Source organism: Charadrius vociferus, unplaced genomic scaffold (assembly GCF_000708025.1).
Source record: "Charadrius vociferus isolate BGI_N301 unplaced genomic scaffold, ASM70802v2 scaffold55, whole genome shotgun sequence".
NCBI classification, from domain to species: Eukaryota; Metazoa; Chordata; class Aves; order Charadriiformes; family Charadriidae; genus Charadrius; species Charadrius vociferus.
This window is the reverse complement of record NW_009648444.1, coordinates 3,631,524-3,650,225: the sequence shown is the minus strand read 5'-3', so window position 1 is coordinate 3,650,225 and position 18,702 is coordinate 3,631,524. Positions and strand designations below refer to the sequence as shown.

Sequence of the window (18,702 nt, the reverse complement as noted above, 5' to 3'; positions counted from 1 at the left end):
GCAGTGATTACACGGCCTGTCAAACAGCAGTGGATATTTTGTTGAGCAGAATCAGTACTCTACAAGATTTGAAAGTCTTTCAAAAAGTCGTGTGGGTGTGTGAAAAGTGAAGTAACAAGAATTGTCGTTAAAGGAGAAATGAGCTAAAATGAGTCTGAGGAGGAATTTTATTTTTGAATGTTCAGAAGAAAAATCCCTTGATATACTCAGTAGTTAGATTAGAGAACAGCACAAACGCTTAGAAGAGAGAAAGCGAGCCCAAGTTCTTCAAATGGAGACTGCAGTGATTTGATTTTTAAGAAAACATTTTTGTATATACCAGTAAATTAAATTTTGTGATTAGAAGTTCTTTTTTTTTTTCTCCTGCAGTAACGTTTTTCTCTCAAATCTGTAGTCATGAAGGCTGTGTAATAATAAATGGACAGTTAAAACACAAAGAGGCATAGGGTTACAGATTGACACACCAAGCTTTTACTTAGTTTGTTTTTTGTTTATTGCTTGTTTCTCAGTGGTGGTGAATTTGTACAAAGGGAGGGCTTTTGTCCAGAAATTCAGTTAAAAGCAGGAGTTAAAAGTTGCAGAAAGTTTACAATGATTTGATAGACAGGCATACAAAGTAAGCATGAAGTTACACAAAATAATGATGCAAATAGGGATCAGTTCACGGATGCTAGCTGGCTGGTACGCACTGCAGTAAATCTGCTTGTAATGAAGTTAAAGGCACACATGCAAATGAAATGGTTTAATAAGAGAGCCCGGAAGGAAATTACTTAAGATTACAATAGATTAGTTCAAACGAAGCAATTATTTTTGCTGAGCCCAAAGTTGGGTATTCATTGATGGTTTAATTTGTTTAGTTTCTTAATATACTGCAAGTCATCTGTTTCAGTCATACATGTACTCCAAACTGATCCCAAAATCATTTCTTCTATTCTATGTAATTGTCTATCTTTGGTAGTTGTATGCATATATATACTTCCAGCACATTGACATGAGATTTCTAACACTCCGTTATTTTTTAGCATTGCAGAAAATATGGTAGCTGTTGGGACTTCTGGCAAACTATATGAAGAAGGAGTTTTACAAATTACTGTGAATGTCACAATATTATTTTTACTGTCATTCTGTTTCCTTACTTGGTTTTCTATCTAATTTGGTATGTGTTTGTTTTGTTTGAATTTGTTAGGATTAGTTTAATCAGCACGTAAGCGTGCTTGCCTGTTAGATCATGCTAAACTCCTGACTTGAACTAATACGAACAAAGTAGAAACCGGACAGTTAAACTGAAATCCATACAGATAAATAAAGCAATTACACCCGTGACCCAAAATGAGAAATCTGTGCTCTGGGAAACATGATGCTGCAGTTTTGTGCAACGGGAACGTGCCTTTGAAAGAAAATCGTGTGTACTGCTGAGGTAGAATCCGAGAGTGGTTCCGGTCAGAAGGGAATTCCAAAGATCATCTAGTTCCAACCCCCACCATGGGCAGGGACATCTTCCACTAGATCAGGTTGCTCAAGGCCCCATCCAGCCTGGCTTTGAACACTTCCAAGTGTTAGCAGTTAAAGGCATAATGGAAATACATTAAAGGCATAACGGGGGTAGGGGTCATATATTTAAGAAGCAACAGCACTGCTGCATTTATTATGTCCAGATACCTGATAAAAAGCCACATGGCGTAAGCTGCTGCACCGGGCTAGACAGGCATGAGAGGGCTGCAGTGAATTATGATTGCTTGCTGCTCTGAGAAGTCATTTTGAATAACGGAGCAATCGTTGCCTTTTGTTCATAGAATGAGCAGCTTTATTCAAAAATACAGTTACTGATCTTAAATACTCATGCTGTTTTGCGGTCTGACTTCTGTGGCACACAGAGGTTTGGGTCAGTTGCTTCTTGCTCAGCTGGCTAATGGATGTTAATGCAGTGTGGATGCTGTCATCTTGTATTGACATCACAAGGCCTCAATAAGGCGTGGAAAACATAGCACTGAACAGGAAATTTTTATGCCTTTGCACTTTTCCCGTAAACGAGTAGAGCAGAGAATAGTCTTCTAACTCATTTCTGGGCATCAGAACTGCTGATCTCTCTGGCTCCGCAATGCTGCACGTGCAGCTCCTGGGCACAGCCCGAGATGCGCATGAGTCAAAGATGTGGTTCAGAGCTGGGGCACTGGGGCACACGCACTCCCTCGTCCGTGGCAAAGCCGAGAAGAAAGAAGCTGAGGGCCCACCTTGAACAGCAGCGTGGAGTACAGCAGGGATGGCTCAGCCACGCTCTTTGAGAAGGCAGAGTGTATGGCACATCACACAGCTTCCTCTGACAGAGGGGGGGCAAGCAGGAGAAGGCGACAGTTTTGGCTGGCAGGATAATAGCTGCTCTTCTCGGCTTTCTCTAAGACAAGTCTTGCTTAGGTCAGCAGGCCGAGGTCAAGTGTTTCGAGGGGTGGGTCCAGCCCCCAGGCTACTCAGCCCACACTGCTTTAAAACTGCGCTCTGTTTCAGCATTTCATGGCAGAACATGTGCGGCAAAACTTCTCTCCACCCGCTTTCTTCCCACCTGTCCAGCTTTAAAACCAGGTTAGATTCCCAAGTGTTTGTTTTTTCCTTTGATTATAACACTGTATTGAATGTTTCGCTGCACTCATGCTTTAGAGAAATCTGTATTTTCTCATCTGCTTTTTTTTGCAAGTGTGAGTTATCAAGCAAGGTAGTAGAAGTGCTTAACATTAATAAAGCTAATGATCAGCAGTGTTGGATCTGTCCTCATGCATGCAATCAATTTTATGAAGCTGGCTTCTTCAGTCATTTCTCCAGGTGCTCATACTGGGCCCTGGGAAAAATGAGTAATAAATACTTAAACACTTCCAATACTTTGATGAATATTTTACATTGTAGAATATGTGAATATTAGTCACATTAATGCAGACTTGAGAGTTAGAAAAATTTTTATAACCAGAGTGGCTGGTCACTAGGCTGTAGCTCAGGGACCCGGGTGGAACTGAATGAAAGAAAGTGTTTGTCAAATTGCTTGCATTTCATGAAGTACGGAGCGTGCAAATGGAAAATATCTCCTAGAGTACATCTAGTTCTCACCTTTGCATTTTGGAAAGCTCTGGCAGGCCCAGTGACAAAGGGTATCGTATAGGCTAGACCATAGCAAGGGTGAGACAAAAGGAACGATAACTGTGAAGATGGATGCCAAATGGCAGTACATTTGAGGTCCCTCCTGCTTCGGTTGCTGCATCTATGGTCAAAGCAGACCGTGCTGGCAGGTCTGAGGAGTGGTAGGAGCAAATCACAAGGGGCTTGAAAAGAAGTCCAACTACTGTGTTTCAATCCAGTTTCTCTGAAAGCAAGAACAAATACTTTAGAAAGCAAGTCTGGTGTACCTACGATAGGGAAATGGAGTAAACATCCAGCTAAGGAAAACAATTTCTTTTGTCTTCAGGCTCTGAGGTGACTTACCCTATTTCCATCCCGTTTTCCTCTGTGCTTAAGTTCTCTCCCAGTGAGAGGATGCTGTAGCTATGGTTGTGGTCTGTTAAGCGATGCAAGTTTCCCATCTCTGTAATCCCTGGCTGGTGAGGTCTGTATCCACGTCAGCCAGAAATGCACTGAAGCCCCCTGGTTAAATAAAGCCTTCAGAGCACAGGAGAGGACTCCTTCCCCTGGGAAGCAGCTGGCACCCTGCTTGGGCTACCGCACAGAGCTTTTGGTTGTGTCAGCACAGTTCACCTCCCATGAAAATAACTTGCCAAGTATGTCACTTGGTATCTACTAACAGAGGAAAGCTGCATTTTATTGTTGCTGCTGGCTTCTGGGAGCAGATGGTATAGAGTAGGCCAGCTCTTATGTGTAGACCAGAAGGACAGCCCTCTCTTTTGGGAAGGGCTCTCCACACTCCTCCCAACATCAGTTCTTACTGGAAGACAAGGTTGTCTTCCTTGTCACAAAAGTGGGAGTGCTTGTCCATCAGAAACTACCCTGAAGTACTCCATAAGCTAGCCTTAAAATCGTTATTCTGACAGGACTTAGAGAGTTGAAATCTAGTCCTGCTTTTGCAGAATTTAAGTCCTGTCTAAATGAAATGTGGATGTGTGTCATCCATCCAAAACCAGCTAACATTAAAATGCAGACAAAGTCGGCAGTGTAGAAGACATTTGGAAGCAGTGTAGGGGTAAGAAATATATTATTGTTGATGCTTTATGCTAGGTAAGGAAGAGGGCTGAGTTTCCAAGTGAGCAGGTTGGGGTCCAAAACAAATGATTCAGTAATGAAACATGAACTGATGGAATAATTTGAGAGAATATTTTTCTGCTCCTGAGATCAGAAACACCAACACTGGGCATACAATGTGAAGCATGGCAGTATTTTGAATTATATTTAATTTGTTTCTACGTCTTTACGGCATATATGAAAGTAGATTTTGTTGGAAGACCAACTGAGTTTTTTTCTATATGTTTTTTTTTTTTTATCAGAGGCGATCCTGATTTTCAGTTGTGCTGTTTGTGGAAAGATCAATAACATTTCCATTAATTCAGGAAGCCTCATGGAAAAGGCCATGAAATTAGTGAGAAGTTGTGTCACTTAGGAAAAACAGGTTCGTAGTTTTCTTTTAAAATCCTCTGGAAGAGGCTTTCCACTTTGCGCTAGATGGGTGTAGAAACTGGGGGGTGGGGTGGAGGTTTAACAAGTTGACCTTTTTTAGAAGAAAACAGTGTACTGTTTTAGAAGGAAACCAGCATATCTTCTTTTTGTATTTGTGCCATTGCTTTGAATTGAATAGATGAAAAAAAAGTCCCTCTCTATTGGATCAGAGAACTTCTCATGATCATATTAGGGCTTGTTGTTCTCAAAATTAAACTGAGGCTTAGGTTGCTTATGCTATCTCCCTTTTCTAGAATCTTAAATGCCCATCAGTAGTGATTTGTATTGTGGCTTGCAAACTGGGAAGGTAGAAGTTTCTTTATAATTTCATTTGGAGGGGATTTTTAGCCTAAAAATAATAAGGAAGAGAAAAGTAGGCCAGTGCTCAAAAAACTTAAGTACTTGTCTAAAAATTCAAAAAATACAGGAATTAAGATAAGGATACCATTCTTTTATGTGACCTAACTTGCAATTAATTTGTGTAATAGATTGCTGATGGAATATTTTACATGATTTATATGAAAGAGTATAGCTTGTTCAGGAAACGCTGTCAAGAGTAAACAGGAAAAAATGCTGTGTTTGTGTACCAGCGATGCATAGGGTTCCTCTGGGGTCCAGATCACCAGTGTCTGCCTGGAAAGGAATATAGCAAGAGACATTATCCAGTAGGTTTTTAAATGCATTGGTAAGGTTTTGACATTTAAGGTGAAGAAAATAGCTAGAGGACTCTTTTCTTTGTAAACAGAGAAGAGGATGTCATTCAGGATGTCCAGACAGGGTAATGTTGGTGAGACCGATCCAAGACATGTTATTATATGCAGTTCCTAAGATGGAAATGAGAAATAACAGCATAATAGGGGTAGATTTCAAAAAAAGCATACCTAAGTGCAAACCTACTTTATCGCAGAGGAAAGATTGAAAGTGAAGTTAGAGAACAACCCTAAATAGGAGAATGAAATCCATAGGAAGTAGAAACTGTATCAGGTTACTAAGGTCAAGGACAGAAGCGCGTAGCACAGGCACTTAAGGACATTATGAGAAAGCCCAAGGCACAAAATGAAATGCAGCTAACAAGATAAATCAGAAGTAATAAGAAATGTTTTTATAAGGCTAGTTTTCAGCAATTCATTGTCAAAACGGAAAGGCTTATTGATTAGGGTCGTCCTGGTTCTGGTACTATGCGGTACCCTATTAGCAATTTAGATAATAGAAGGTTTTTTCAAATTCCTTCCAACTCCACGATGTAGTGTAGTGATTTATGGGTGGACATTCCAGCTACGTGAAGTTTTGAAATGTTCCAGTTCACGTCTACTTCCAGGTTTTCAAAGCTGTTGATTTTACTTTTAAGAAAGGACTGTATAGCAGTATTGAGGTTCTGCACTGAAGAGAAAAAAGAAAGAAAAGACACTGAAAGTATAGGTGAAAATAAGCCTGTGTCTGCTTGGTTTTCTTTTCTAATGATATTTACAGAAAAAAGTGTTTTTTTCTTTAGGATGCACTGATGCTGAAGATATAGGCATCTGCATACTTGGTATCAGATCATTTCAAAAGCACTGCTGTACTTATATCTGGGCCCTACATGCCCTCGCAGTCTGTCGAGGAAGCCCATATAGACTGTGATAGCTTTAACCAGCATTTGGCAACTTGTTCTTCAGAGACCGAGGAGAGTCAGGGCTCCAAATCAGCAGAGGGAGAGAGCAGCTGTGGAGTCTTTCCGACTGGTGCGTCTCAGGGAAGGCACACAGTAGAAATTGTTTCTCTTCTGGTGTTCGATACAGGTTCCACTCCAGGTGACTGGCAACGTTATCTTGTTGCTTAATAGCCAGAAGGAGATGCCTAAAGCTGTGGCCGTAGGACAGCCGTACCAAGGTTGTCCTCTGATCTGAAATACTAAACAAGCAATTCTTTGTTAGTCCGTACAACAGTTTCAGTCTTCCAGTCCACTTCTATGAGCTAGCCTATCTCACGTCAGGAAGCTAACTTCCATGGAATAATAATTCTTTTTTAATTCAGCCCTAATTAAAGAGAATGTCTTGTCAAAAGGTTCAGTGAGAATTTTACAAACAATGGTAAAGATTTTCTCCAGCAGTTTTCCTAATTGCTGCAATCCAGAAAAACTGAGGATGTCGGAGAAAGCATGAATTCCCAAATTATAACACAGACATGGAAGCCTATGTTGCATACGTTTTTGTTGGGTTTTTTTTAAGAAATACCAATACAATAAGATGAAATAGAGACGTGAGTCTGAATTTAGACTCGCAAGCAATGTAATTATTCAGTGTAAAAAAGATAGATAGACACAAACAGTTGAATTTCAAGTTACTAGGGCCCAATTTTCTGGAAGAAAAGGACAATAGGAGACAATTGGAAAACAATGGAATCAAGCATATAAGAATCACATGAATTAATGAATTATTACCCTGACTATTGTCCCAGGCCCAATTTAAGCGTGAAGATCTGATTTTTTTGAAAGCTGTTGAGCTGTGAGCAGTGTACCGTAAGATGTTCTGTGTTACTTTCTTTCTAGGAATATAAGGTACAGATATATTTTTATATATATCCATTTATATCTTATACATAAAGACTAATGTGAGTTGTGATTGATATATTTACATGCGAGTTACTGTGATTTTACACGTGAGGTGCTTCTCACTCTTGCCATAACTTGATACAATATTGTTGTTGGGTTAGATTCCTCTGAATTCTTTAATGTTTCACTCCTCACTGCACAAGAAGGTACAATGCTCCAAATTTCAATGGTGTGGGCCCTTGCCAGGGAGGAGGATTCCCTGTCAATACATATTCATTGCAGAGAAATATTTTTGAAGGGTAAGAAAATCTTTTGTATAAGAAAGAGGAAATCTTTAGAAAACACATCTTAAAAAGGGTGGCTTTTCAGAAGAGCATTGCAAAAAATGCTGACAAAATGGTTATAATAATCTTGCTAATGGCATTCTTAAGTAAATGACTGAGGTAAATCAATTCAGGCTTTGTATAAGAGGGACAGCTTTTTGAAGCTATTCAAAAACTTGGCCTTTTTGAAAGTCTTCAGTTTGACATGAAGCTTAATCAAGACAGTTAAAATACCTAACTGAAAGAAAATTAAGTATCTACCTTTTGATGTTGAGAGGTGCCATTTAATCTTAGAACTTGAAACATCATCAGTCTCTCAGAGGACTTTCAGTTCATTCCAACAGTCCTGTTGCATCTCGAGGTAAGGAAATTTTATTGCTAACTCACAAACTAGAGTTTCAAACTTTCAAAGCCCTTTTCACTAGTCTGTTGTGAGCAGTTCTGTACTGACAACAACTTTTTTAAAGCTTTTTTCGTAATACCAGTTTCCAATAAAGCTAGTTCTTCCTTTGGAAGGTGGCTCGACATCCAGAAGAAATTTCAGTGTAAATCAAAGAGCCATTTTCAGCCAAACAGATTCCAAAGACTTTAAGGTTTGTGTGCGTATTGTACACCACACCCTAAATTCTACTGTAGAAAAATCATGCTGGCTATGGTATTACATTCAAATTACATGACCCAGCCCATATAAAAGACACTCCAAACCTAGAAATAATGGGCATTCATTCAGGGCATCATGGCAAAGTTTGCAAGCTGAGCCATGGCATTATTCTGATTTAGCTACGTTGCTTCAAATTCTCAAATAAGGACACTCCCTGCTGCCTTTGGAGGCACTGCACATTTTCAGCTGCACAGTGTCGTCATGCCCAGTGGCACAGGAGGCTTTTATCAATAATTTATGTATGATACAGAATCTTTTTCTGGTGTAAACATATATAGTTAAAGACTGTTTCCATCTATTCAGCTTTTCTACATCTCCCAGGTCCAGGAGAATTTTAGGAAATGTAGTCAGAGGCTAAACCTCTGAATTGCATCCTGAATTCTCTAAGCTTCAGCATTATCTGAGGAGCCATCATAAGCTAGCAGGGCAGGCTGACCTTCAGTCTTCTGAAATGTTCAGGTTTCAAAGATGCATATTAATCATATCTATTCTATTGGGTTTCCTGTGACTCACCAGATTTCCTTCAGCTGAGAAATATCTATGCCAAAGAAGAAAATCAGAAAGTGACATTTGTTTCCTCCGCTTACCCTTTGACATCATTCTACCAACTATATATCCGTGGGTACTTCATGTTTGCAAAGATAAAAGTGAACACCTTGAAAGAATTTCTCTGCAGTGGTTCTCCACTGTAATAATGGGAGAGCCTAATCTACCTAGAGCTCTGCTTGCTTGACGTCGTCGGCACACGTACTCTGTTCTCAGCAAGAAAACAGAACGTCAGAAGGCTGTTTTTTTCCCCAACCATAGTTACATTTAGTACAGGCAGGCCTAAACCTTTTGAAAATAAATATTCTGAAAAGCTCTAACTTGAAGGGTTTTAAGAGTTAACATGTTTCTGTGAAGAGGAGGGGAGCAAGGTAAACAATGGGGAAGTTCAAACAAAACAGGATTTTCTCACTGATTTCCATGTAGAAGATGGAGATTGGAGATTAATACTTTGTTGGAGGCAGGTATAGCTTTAGAAATCATAGAAAAGTTTGGGTTCAAGGGACCTTTAAAGGTCATCTAATCCAACCCCCTGCAACAAGCAGGGACATCTTCAACTAGATCAGGTTCCTCAGAGCCCCATCCACCTGACCTGGAATGTTTCCAGGGATGGGGCATCTGCCACCTCCCTGGGCAACCTGTGCCAGTTTTCACCACTCTCATCGAAAAAAAAATTTCTTCCTTGTTTCTAATCTAAATCTACCCTCTTTTAGTTTGAAACCATTACCCCTTGTCCTATCACAACAAGCCCTGCTAAAAAGTTTGTCCCCATCTTTCCTGTAGGCCCTCTTTAAGTACTGAAAGGCTGCAGTAAGGTCTCCCTGGAGCCTTCTCTTCTCCAGGCTGAACAGCCCCAACTCTCTCAGCCTGTCCTCATAGGAGAAGTGCTTCAGCCCTCTGATCGTTTTTGTGGCCCTCCTCTGGACCCACTCCAAAGTTCCATGTCTTTCCTGTGCTGGGGGCTCCAGATCTGGACACAGTACTCCAGGTGGGGTCTTACCAAAGTGGAGTAGAGGGGCAGAATCACCTCATCACCACAACCAGTTCCTCATCCACTGAGCAGTCTACCCATCAAATCCATCCCTCTGCAATTTAGAGGGAAGGATGTTGTGGGGGACCGTGTCAAAGGCCTTACGGGAGTCCAGATAGACGACACCTGGAGCTCTTCCCTTGTCCACTGATGTAGTCACTCCATTGTAGAAGGCCACTAGATTTGTCAGGTGGGACTCGCCCTTGGTGAAGCCATGCTGGCTGTCTTGAATCATCTCCCTGTCCACCATGTGCCTTAGCATAGCTTCTAGGAGGATCTGTTCCATGATCTTCCCAGGCACAGAGGTGAGGCTGACCGCTCGGTAGTTGCCAGGGTCCTCCTTTCTACCCTTTTTAAAAATGGGAGCAGTGTTTCCCTTTTTCCGTTCACTGGGGACTTCACTTGACCACCGTGACTTTTCAAATAGCATGGAGAGTGACTTGGCAATGATATCAGCCAAATTCCCTGGGGACTCTAGGATGGATCTTGTCAGGTCCCATAGACTTCTGTATGTCCAGGTTCCTCAGGTGGTCGTGAACTCAATCTTCCCTTTCAGTGGGAGGGACATGGCTCCCCCATTCCCCGCCTTGCAGTCCATCCACTCAAGAGGTGTGGGAAGAGAGGCTGCCAGTGAAGACTGAGGCAAAAAAGTTCTTGAGTACCTTCTCCTTGTCCGGCATCTCTCCATCTCCTTCTGGAGATCCAGGTGCATTCTTAAAGCCCCAAAGCAAAGTGGGCCAGGGAGGCACCTGATGCACAGTCTGATGGCTGCACTGTCGTAAGACTGCCATTCGTGAGATGGCTGTGTACAAGAGCAGCAGGGAAGAGGGCATTCTCAGTTCCCCAGAAAAACGCACTGTTTCTCCAAATTTTTTCTCCTTTCGCACAGTGATATTAATTTAAGGCCTGAGAGCTCTGTCCCTGAGACAGTGGCTGTGGATGCCAGGAGACAGCTGGATACCAGGAACAAACTTCTTGAGTCTGGCACAAGCTCATGGGAATCAGGTTCTGCATCATGCAGAAGGGTATAACTACTTATCCGTTCTTCCTCTTGACTTCACTGTCCACTAATCTGCTTGTAATTAATCTTGCAGACTGGGTGATATATGGACCATGCTGTTTCCCTGCCTGCTTTGGGTTTGGTGTCAAACCCCCAGAGTTAACATTCGGTGATTCAAAATTCCTGAATGATTATTGAGGGTGGCGTTGTGCCTATACAGGATAGTTTCATATAACACTTACATGGCAATTAAGGTCCTGCTGGGTTCCTTGGAAAAAACTGACACCTTTTAAAATTCCAGTTGTTCCTGAAAATCAGCAATTAACAAGTGTGTGTTGTATATTTTAAGACAACAGAACTGTCTGTAGTTGTGTTATGAGCTTGTTCTTGGCAACTATGGGTGAGCAGAAGTTCGTCTCTCTTCTGCTTGAAGAAATAAACTGATAACATTTTAGGGAACCTATTGTTCTGACCCTTCTGAGGCTAATTTTGAATAGCTCTGTGTGAAGGTAACAGGTTTCTAGAGGAACAAGAAACAAGACTTTGCTACTTTTTGGGCACAGAGGAAGAACTGCTAACACGCTTTGCAGTCCCATTTCTGGTTTTTCAGTGCATATGCAGCTTTTGGCACCAACCATTAGGATACGGGAACTGTTTGTAATGAGCTCTCCAGAGTTTTCTTGCACTCTGTGCACCCCTGAGCTATTCAGTAATGTCCGATAGACTTTCCGGTTTTCTGTTACCGATCCTTCTCATTACCTATGAGTGCTTCACAGTTGGGAGCTGTCTGGACAGCCCAGCACAGTGCTAAGGAAAGATCAATTAGCTCCAATCCTTGCAGTGCAAACTTGGATATCGCCTCATGGCAGAACTTTTTGTCCTTTATAGGTATCCAGATATACGCATTCCTTTTGCCTGTTCCTTTGCGTACACCACTACGTAGCTGTAAATGTATGATGTTTCTGTCTCCGTGTTCCCCTTAGTAGAGGATATTCTATCGATAGCAGAGTGTGAAGATAGGAGATGATGTCACCAAAACAAATGTTTTCCTTCATTTTTCTTTCTAGATTAATACAGCAGATAATTTCACGAATTGCGAGGAAGCAGAAGACGATGACACTTACGTGGTTATGTTAGGCTCAGAAACTCAACCAGCCGTGAGTAAGTCATGTTGTTAGCTTTATCTAGCGGTAACAAAGCATGTGCTGTATTGTGTGAGTGGGATTATGGACAAACAGTGGGGGCAAATTATTTTAATACTTTCAATTTCAACACGTTACTGCAACTTCCAGGGAGGGCAGATGTCTTGGGAGAAGGGGGAAGGCAGGTGAGGGATTCGGTTGAGATAACAAAGTTATCGCTCGGTAAGACAGACCTCAGTATAACCACCCCTCCTGGTAAATTCTGGAAATTTGTGATCTGTGCTCTGAATCTAGAAAATGGCTGAATTCTCCAAGTTCTCAGAACAGCTTTCATACAAGGGGAGGCACTGCCTACAGGTGCGGCCAACTCCTGTGTGGAGGCACAGATACTAGATATCTTGCAGCTTGATGTTCATAAATCTAAGCACAGATTGATGACAAGCTTGTTTGATAATCTGTGTGGTCATATGCATTCCCATTGAAAACTGCAAATGAAATTGCTTGTTTGCATTTACTGATGGCATGTATTTTGCGTATGTTTTACGGTAACATGGATCTACAAAGCTAAACTTTATCCTGTTTCTGTCTTATGTTTGTTGACAGTTTTATCTTTTAAACTGTCTCGTACTCTGTATTAAAAGGTTATTTCTCACTTGCTAAGTTTAAACCGGTTGCTTTAGCACATCTAGGTAGGTGACGGACACTGAAAATCTGAGCTAGAAACCTGATTAGCCCTGATACATTTTCACTGTGTGTGTCATGCTGTACATGGGAGCACCTTAGGGTGGACACATGGAGGAATAACACAGATTGTAACAGCTGGCCGTGTTAGCCAGCTAAATGCCCTAATCTCACATTTGAATCAGTGGTGAAAGAAAGGCATCAGCAAAGGATAACTCAGACTGGAAGCCTACCTCAAGGGCTCGGTATTGCCTGCTGTGCATTGACTGTAAGTCTGCTGGAGGACTTGTATAGTTTACTCTGTTATGTTACTGAGGGTGACTACCCAAATCTCAGTGCTGTACATAGTGACTAATATGTACACTTTCACATCCCTCCTCTATATCCTTGTTCTCTGTTCTGTGGGCCACTAAAGGCAGAAGAGCTCCATTTCCAGCCATGTCTCCCAGGGGCAGTGTTGATTCCATTTTAGAGAGATTTAAATAAGCACCCAAACCCCATTCTATAAAAACAAGTTACGCTGCTGTGTGAGCTACAGCTTTATTTTACAAAGTGTTGCACCGTGCTGCATTGAAAGTCACGTAATACAAATTACGGAAGCAGGGTAAGCGTGTGTGATTTCATTCTGACAGCAGCTCTAGAAAAGTTTAACATCGAGTGCACAAAGATGGTGTGTATCAGAGTAGCCAGATACAATAAAAACTTCCACTGTTGATTTGGTAAATATTTAAAAAGCTGTTCACTGACAGTATGTATTTGACAGCTTTCCTACTGTATCAGTTCATAAAAGTTTTATTAGCCATTGTCTTGCTTCTGTGGAAATCCTTGAAACGGGACGAGTTTCCAGATGGCAAATTTTAAATGAAATAATACATTCTTTTGCATTAAAAGCCAAGCAGAAGCCAGGAGATCAATATGGAATTGTATCCAGATGCCAACAAATGGAAGAGGAAAAGAAAGATGATGTAGAAGACAGCAGAGAGGAGACAGAACATGAAGATCAAGAAGAGGAAGATTCATACAGCTTGCACAACAGTCCTGACAATGTGTATGCCAGCATACCTGATGATCTCGAAGAGAACAGAAGAGACTTCTTTTTCTGTAAGAGGCCACCCCCTCCTCCCCCTCGAAATCTGCCTGGCATCCTCAGACAGGACAATCTGCACAATTTATCACAAGGTACGCTCTTGGGAGGAAAATAGCCCCAGATACAAACATGTGCAAGTGCAGACTAGGTGCTGCTGTGGAGATTATGTATGATCACTTCTTCTAACAGCAGTAGCCAGGCAGTTTTGCCCTAGTTCTGCAAAGCAAGCATGTGCATATGAACTCTGCTGCATCAAGACATTCATGCCCATCCCTGGAGGTTTTTAAAAGACAGGTAGACCTGGTGCTTAGGGACATGGTTTAGTGGTGGTCTTGGAAGTGTTAGGTTAATGGTTGGGTTGTGTGTGCATAAGTGAGAGATCAGGTTTGGCGTATGGGATTTGTTAGTGTAGGTTTGATACAAATGCCTGTCTTGGAGTAGCTCTTATACTAAAGTAGTAATGTGACCCTCGCTGCCTAATGCTGGTTGTTGATATGTGGCTACCAGGAGAGAAAATTTCTTGGCTATTTAGTGTCCCGTGCTGAATCCTGTGCTGGTAAGGCAGAGTTCATCTAAAAACGCTCCTGTGTGAATAGTTCATTTAAAACATTCTGTGAATTTTCATGAAGTGTTAGCCTTGGTTTCATCATTGGGGAATGGGTCGGGGGGTATCAGAATTCCTCTAAATGGGGATGACGATTGCTTTCATAGAGGAGTTTTAACAAGTCATTGCTGCGTAGTTTTAGTCCGTCCCTTGCTTTAGGCAAGTGGAATACCTAAAAGGCAAGTCCCCTCCTCTTGACATCTTCGTTTTGGCAGTGGCATGAGAGTGCCCCCTGTGGGAGTTAAAAGAAAGAATATCCTACAGGGAAAAAGACAACTTTTATAGTGAGATGGAAACAAAATATTTTTCATATTAAATATGGTAGGTGTGTTAATCCCACTTGTTTTAAAACATTTTTATATCTTATCCAGAATACATGTTAATATTATGTATTAGTAATACATCCCATTTATAAACGACACATCCCATTTACAAATGTATCCCACGTACAAAGATTGTTTAGCTTCTCTGAACCCATAAACAGGTAAAACAATTCTTTGAATATCAGCCAAAGTATTCAAAACACCAGTAGTGACCACAGCCTAGTTTAGCAGATACGCACGTACAGGTAGTAGATTACAACACGAGGAAAACATGACTCAGTACAAGAATTCCAGGCAGGAAAATTCCTGTTTTAGCAGGAAAAATGGGTAATCAGCACAAGGAAGTTGTAAACATCTATGGGAACTCTAGCCTCAGTAACAGTTTTAAACTCTTAGCAGTTCGTGGGTTTTTAAAGACAAATCAAAACAAGCACAGGTATCAGGAAACTCAGTTCCTTGTAATGCTGTAAAATGTAAAAGCTAAAGGAAAGCAAGTTCTGAGTAGATGTACTATGAAATATAGGGAGTACAGAGTCAGGGAAGCTATTGGGTTTGGGGGGTGTGGATAGTCTTAGTATAGATTATAAGAGGTGAGAAATTTCATTTGCGCTGTAAGGGTCTTTTAAAATTTTTTTTCACCTTGTCCTTCAGTACATCGTAGTAGAGCCCTCAAAACCAAGTGGGACGCTGAAGATGTAGGAAAGACAAAACCCGACATCCTCTAAAATAAGTTTAAATTAAGTCATTGTTGCAACAGCTAAGGAATAGCGTGACGTTCCAAAATGCCAAGGGCCACAGGTACCACTTACTTGGCTTCACCGTTAAAGGGCACATTTGTGTGACTCTTGTGGGAGCAACTGGGGCACTCAGTATTTCTTTTAAATAAGCCCATTTATTTTGGGGCTAATAGCTAAGCGTCTGTTTTTGATAATCTGATGTGAAATCATGAGGAGGTCCTGAAGTTGGGATTATTCCTTTGAGACATCCTCTCTGCTGACTTAGATGATCAGAAGCCTCTGAAAATCGGAGCGCTTTAGAAGTGAAATTAGGTCTCTGAGTTACTTTAGGAAACTCTAAAGCTTTCAGTTAAGTCCTAATCTCCTTTCTTTACCCTATATATTGAACATAATTCCTCGCTTTTTCAGAGAGGAATTTTGTGGAGGACATAAGTGAAAGAGAACATGGTGATGGACTCATAACAGCATGCTACAGAGAAGACCGAGATCCATGCGAGGGAGATGGTGAGGAGGAAGACCCATACACTTCTGCGAAACTGGATGAATCTGTCTACACTTTCATACTGGCTGAGGAGGAGAATAGGAAAGAACGCAGGTCTTTTATCATGAACCGGCCGCCAGCCCCTGCCCCTCGTCCCATATGTTCACCAGTCAGAGAGGAGAACACTCCCTATATAGTACAAGGTTAGTGCTGCTGCATTGTAAATATTTGCTGGTAGAATATAGACGTGTCTCTTCTGTGATGAATAATATTTTTTAAAAGACTAAGATCCTTCTTCAGTTACTTTCAAACCAACAAATTGCTTGATTCAGTCAACCTATTCTACCCTTTCACATGAGCTGAGAACATCTCTGACTAATGTTAATTTTCAGTTTGCATCTCAGATAGCATCACTTTTTCGGTTTAATTTTACAAAAATTATGACAATATGATGGAAAATTCAGAATTTCTGGGCTAGCTGTGTGTCTGTTTTAACGGTGTGATACAGAATGTGCTATTTTAATTGCCTTTCCTTTCAGTTTCTTTATCAAAATGTTTTTACTTAATTCTGAGAGAGAGATTTTAGCCATGTTTTATTTTTTCTGATCAGAACAGTAGGGCGAAATGCCTGTGTGAGAACTCCTCTTTCAAATACCCTTTCTCCAATGCAAGATGCTAGAAATGACTGCCTGAGGGAGAGTTATGTCCTGTTACCATTTCTGTAAAAACTAGGGGACCTTTTTGAGCTTATTCGCGGAAATGTAACACTGGAAGAGATTTCAGGTAACTTGTACTCCAATTCAAACTAAAGACAAATTTCAAAATAAAAAAAGCATTTCTGTGAGCCCACTGCAGAGATCTCTATGTAAGCCCCAAAATCCATACTGCCTGCATTTCCAGCCTCCTCTTCAAAAACCTGCCAATGTATAAGAAATATACTTAAGAATAAATGGTAGGAACCCAGGCTGGGAAAGGACACCAGCAAATTGCTTACTCAATCTGGCACGTGTTTGGCACTAAAACAGGATTAATACTGCCCAAATCATCCTACCAAATACAGAAGAACACCTCCTTTTTCACGCCTATTTCAGTCAGTGATTTATTTTATTCTTCCTAGCTTGCTCTCTCTCTCCAGGCTGTCTCACTGCAGGTGAGGGCCAGAATGTGTGGGATAATGCGTTCATCATTTAGTTGTTCTTTCTTCAGCATGTTCAGGGGGTATAAGGATGAATCATTACAGTACTTAAAGTGTAATCCAAGAACGGATGTGGATAGGGGGCCCGTTACAACTCCAACAGTCCTGAAATGGCTACTTTTACTCAGGTTGCTAGAGCAGCGTCTCAAGTCTTGGTCCTCCATCATCATAGACAGGCCAGTGACTTGAAAACCCTTACTGTGAAGATGCATTATTTGGGAGGTTGCTTTCACTGTCTTTTTATTGCACTAGAGTGTTTCTGTTCAGTAAGGAAGAGACTATCAGAGGAACTGCTTTGATGGGACTGTGGTTCTTTTACACCACATATATATATATACACACACATACACACACCCCCCCGAGGTTCTTAGCTTTGCTTTTATAAGCAGGTGGTGGTACACAAATTAGTTTTCTGTTGTTCTGTGGAATCAGCCTCTGGCTCAAGTTCATTTACTTATATAATAAATGAGAAAAGTGGAAGTGCTTCAGGAACGCTTCAGTTGACCACTCGGGCTTCTGTTTCGCCTGGCTGTCCTGCTACTTCCAGATCTGGGGTTTCTCACCCTCCTGGTTTGTGCAGGGATTCCTGAGACAGAGAGGGAAATTTTAGACAGAAGTGATATATCATCAGCTGAAAGAGTTTGGGTTCTTTTGTTTGGGGGTTTTTTTTTTGCTACTTGGATTGGCAATTTTTGTCCTTCTCCATAGTAGTTACAAAATTCTTCATCCAGTCCAGCAATATCCCGGTTTCCAGTTTATTATATTAAAACTGCTAATAATAGGAAAAAAAGATTGTTTTGGCTGTAACAACCAGAAAATTTCATTCCAGTCCATCATTAAAATCTGCATGTGTTTGCAGTCATTGCTTTATAATTTAATCTAATCAGTGTAAAATAAAATTACTCTGGCTAGCGTGTATACAGGTTGTTCATCCCTCAAATAAATTCATGATAGTTTCAGGTTTTGTTTTCATATATTATGTTAAAAAAAGCATTGGGGAAGTTGCAAAGTCAAATAATCAAAAAGTTAGAATTGAGGTAGTTTTGCTGTTTTACTTCTTTCTCCCTCACACAAACATTTCAATACAGTCCTTAAATATATAGATGTGTGCTGCTATTTATCACAAACATTTTGTTTCTTCTAGCGTTTAAAGTGGGTGAGCAAAAGATGCAAAACTCTTCAGTGTTTTTCGTTCCCAAATGTAATTTGTGCCTGCCCTTGGTCCGGTGTGTTGTTTCAGACCCTCCTGTGATAAACCCTGTGATTTGTCCACTATCCATAATACTTTACTCATTCAAAGCAGAGATCCCATTGATCTCAGTGGCCACTACGAGTGCTCGGAACTTCAAATCAAATCATTACTGTGTCTAGTCAGCACCCTAATGTCAGGGATTCATGAGCCCCGTTGCTGTTGTAAATGACTTGTCTGGTGTTACGCTGGGGCTTTGTTGGAGAGAGAAGTCCTGTTCTGCAGAGCAACTTCTCGTTACTTAACTGAGGCCTTCTTCCCTCCTCTGTATTCTCTCTGCATTCACTAAATAGCTTTTAACTTCTAAAAAAAATTAATAATATTCCTGTAAGAAACTGCACAGTTTCCTGTCCTCACTGCACAGTTCTGGTTGATCTTCAGAACCGTTCCCTTCTGGTGTTCAGTAACGCACAGGTTCTATGGGAAAAGTGGGATTAGAGAATGGAGCATGATGCACAGAGGAGGG

General features: G+C 41.0%; 1 protein-coding gene across 1 annotated transcript in view; it reads left to right on the top strand.

The window, feature by feature from the left end:
• BANK1 (B-cell scaffold protein with ankyrin repeats 1) overlaps positions 1 to 18,702 on the top strand; it is a 131,211-nt gene that overhangs the window by 94,736 nt on the left and 17,773 nt on the right. The window contains exons 10-12 of the mRNA XM_009885531.1: positions 11,815 to 11,907; positions 13,452 to 13,739; positions 15,720 to 15,995. Of these exons, the coding sequence (XP_009883833.1) occupies positions 11,815 to 11,907; positions 13,452 to 13,739; positions 15,720 to 15,995 (657 nt within the window). The remainder of the gene's footprint in view (positions 1 to 11,814; positions 11,908 to 13,451; positions 13,740 to 15,719; positions 15,996 to 18,702) is intronic.